We start from the raw sequence: 2,943 nt of genomic DNA, 5'->3' as shown, positions 1-2,943 counted from the left end.
TGTGTGCAAAAATCTTAATTTAAGGTAAAACCTTGCTCAAAGGACAGTACAGTACCTTGGAGTTTATGATATAAATGTTATTTATGATGGATTTGAAATTCTGGCATACTTTATCATATTTAGACAGACCAAAACAAGTGTACTGTCTCTTTAAGGGCTGTCACTGCTATTGTGTGTGCAAAAATCTTAATTTAAGGTAAAACTGTGCTCAAAGGACAGTACAGTACCTTGGAGTTTATGATATAAATGTATATATTATGATGGATATTGAAATTCTGGCATACTTTATCATATTTAGACAGACCAAAACAAAGTGTACTGTCTCTTTAAGGGCTGTCACTGCTATTGTTGTTGCAAAAATCTTAATTTAAGGTAAAACTGGTGCTCAAAGGACAGTACACAGCACCTTGAAGTTTATGATATAAATGTTATATTATGATGGATATTGAAATTCTGGCATACTTTATCATATTTTAGACAGACCAAAACAAAGTGTACTGTCTTAAGAGCTGTCACTGCTATTGTGTGTGCAAAAATCTTAATTTAAGGGTAAAACTGGTGCCCAAAGGACAGTACAGTACCTAGAATTTATGATACAAATGTTATATATGATGGATATGGAAATTCTGGCATACTTTATCATATTTAGACAGACCAAAACAAAGTGTACTGTCTCTTTAAGAGCTGTCACTGCTATTGTGTGTGCAAAAATCTTAATTTAAGGTAAAACTGGTGCCCAAAGGACAGTACAGTACCTTAGAATTTATGATACAAATGTTATATTATGATGGATATGGAAATTCTGGCTTGGGTACTGCACCACATGGCATACTTAGACCAAAACAAAACAAAAGTGTACTGTCTCTTTAAGGGCTCGCTTCTTGCTAGCGTCGCGCTGCTTGTGCTTCTGCAACAAGATGGCGGTCGTCCCCGAGAGCAGAGTCCTCACTTTCAGCGTCTTTAAATGGAGCTCCTACTCCTCTACGTACTTACCCGAGTGAGTAACGCACGCGCTCGTTGGCCCGACGCATGCACGAGGCGTTGGTGGTCTTTAATTGCCCCCGGTGTGTCTTCCAGTTTGGCCCCGACTGGCCTGGCCTGGCCTGGCTCGCCTGCGATCCGGGCCAGCTAGCGTTAGCTTTGTTGGCGGCGCAAGGGGGGCGCTTGGTTTTGGACGTCGTCGGCCGATGTGGGTGTTTGCTGACGAAACGGTGGCGCTAACGTCAAAAAGTTAATAATAAAGGACTGGACGTTTGATAAGGCGACCTAAGATGGCGTAATGACACCCACCAGGGACGTTAGATAAGTCAAGATGGGAGTGTCTCTTGTGCACCGCCCTCCGTTTAGGTACTTTGTTTCGTCTAGTTACGTGTTTTCATCTCTTTAGACGAGCTCCATTACTTCGTATTGCCACTAGTTACGGAACTACTACCAACCCCAGACTAATGAGTTGTAAAAACACTACAGTCTTTACGCATTTGGTTCTGCAACGTGCGGGTCGGCACACAAGCGTGTAAAAAACGAGCGTCCACGCTAGCTAACCGGACTCCAGAGCTAACGAGCGTTAGCTGCCGTTACCTAGCTAAGCGAAAAGCTCCGTTTTAGCAACATAAGCGAATTTGAACGTCGAAAACACACGGCGTGCGGGTTCGTGGGTGGCATTCACAAGTAAAACATTGTAAATGTCCGCATTTTTAAGTGCAGTCGCGCATATTTCTAGGGCGTTGTTGCTGGTTTAGCCCTCAACCAGACAACGTTACGGGCTAGCTGTAGCTGATGCTAATAGCTAGCTAGCTAGCTAGCTAACAACAACAACAACTGGCTAACGTTACTGTAATAACAACTACAGGTAGCGGGCCTGCATAAGTATAATTGTTAGATTAAAGATTCAAGATATTTATTTGTCATATGCACAGATTTTACACCATGCAATGACATTCTTAAGTTGCGACGTTTCCCTCAATATAAAAATGTACACAATATATTTAAAAGATTCAGGTATAATGTGACATAGTCCTCATGTTGTCCTCATGTTGTCCTCATGTTGTCTTCATGTTGTCCCCATGTTGTCCTCATGTTGTCTTCATGTTGTCTTCATGTTGTCTTCATGTTGTCTTCATGTTGTCCCCATGTTGTCTTCATGTTGTCCCCATGTTGTCTTCATGTTGTCTTCATGTTGTCTTCATGTTGTCCTCATGTTGTCCTATATCAATGTTCTTTTTAATTCCCCAAAATAACATGATTGATTCCAACGCTCTTTGCCAAGTACAAATCTCTACTTTCATTAATTTTGGGTCTTATTATATTTTATAGCATTGTAAAACAAATGGAAGTGTTGTTGAAATAGTGTTGAGTAAAAGTTGACATATTCCAGTCTGTGATTATCATCAACATCCATTCCTTTAATTTGAGTCTCAATAATTCCTAATTTCTGCTTTTCTAACTCAAACATTAGGGATAATTGGCGGTGATGTCCCACAGGCATTAATAATAAACTCTACCTTTTCCTTTTGTCTGGGTCTCTTAGGAATATCTTGGTGGACAAACCTAACGATCAGTCTTCCAGGTGGTCTTCGGAGAGCAACTACCCCCCACAGGTAGGTCCGTCAGGTCCACTTGACTGTCCCCCAGGTGAAGCGGGACGTGAGGATTGTGGTCTGTCTGTAGTTGTGTGGTAGACCGTCACCGTTCTTTTTTAAAGGGGCCCGTTTCCACACCCGAAAGTCCAAACCATAGTCTGGACCAAGGTCCAGGCTTTTGTTACCTAGTGCAGGTTTGATCCCGGTTTCAGTATTTCTGGACCACTAGTATTGCAGTATCTGCGTCTCAAACATTTGGGAAAAACTAAATCCGATAATAATGGGGGATTGACACTGAAACAGCTTAACCCCCGTGTTGTCCTCGGGTCAAATTTGACCCGTTTTCAGTTTTTTTCATCGCAAA

At 41.7% G+C, this 2,943-nt stretch overlaps 1 protein-coding gene across 1 annotated transcript; it reads left to right on the top strand.

Moving 5' to 3' along the window:
* Positions 1 to 880: 880 nt before the first annotated feature.
* LOC116679443 (muskelin) lies at positions 881 to 2,597 on the top strand (the record flags this gene model as incomplete). Its single annotated transcript, XM_032509089.1, is given in 2 exon segments — positions 881 to 997; positions 2,528 to 2,597. Coding segments are annotated over 2 exon segments (150 nt in total), but the record flags the coding sequence as incomplete, so codon positions are not given.
* Positions 2,598 to 2,943: the final 346 nt, after the last annotated feature.

This window comes from Etheostoma spectabile, unplaced genomic scaffold (genome assembly GCF_008692095.1).
Source record: "Etheostoma spectabile isolate EspeVRDwgs_2016 unplaced genomic scaffold, UIUC_Espe_1.0 scaffold00013628, whole genome shotgun sequence".
NCBI lineage: Eukaryota > Metazoa > Chordata > Actinopteri > Perciformes > Percidae > Etheostoma > Etheostoma spectabile.
The sequence above is the reverse complement of the archived record's forward strand: the minus strand, read 5'-3'. Positions and strand labels throughout refer to the sequence as shown.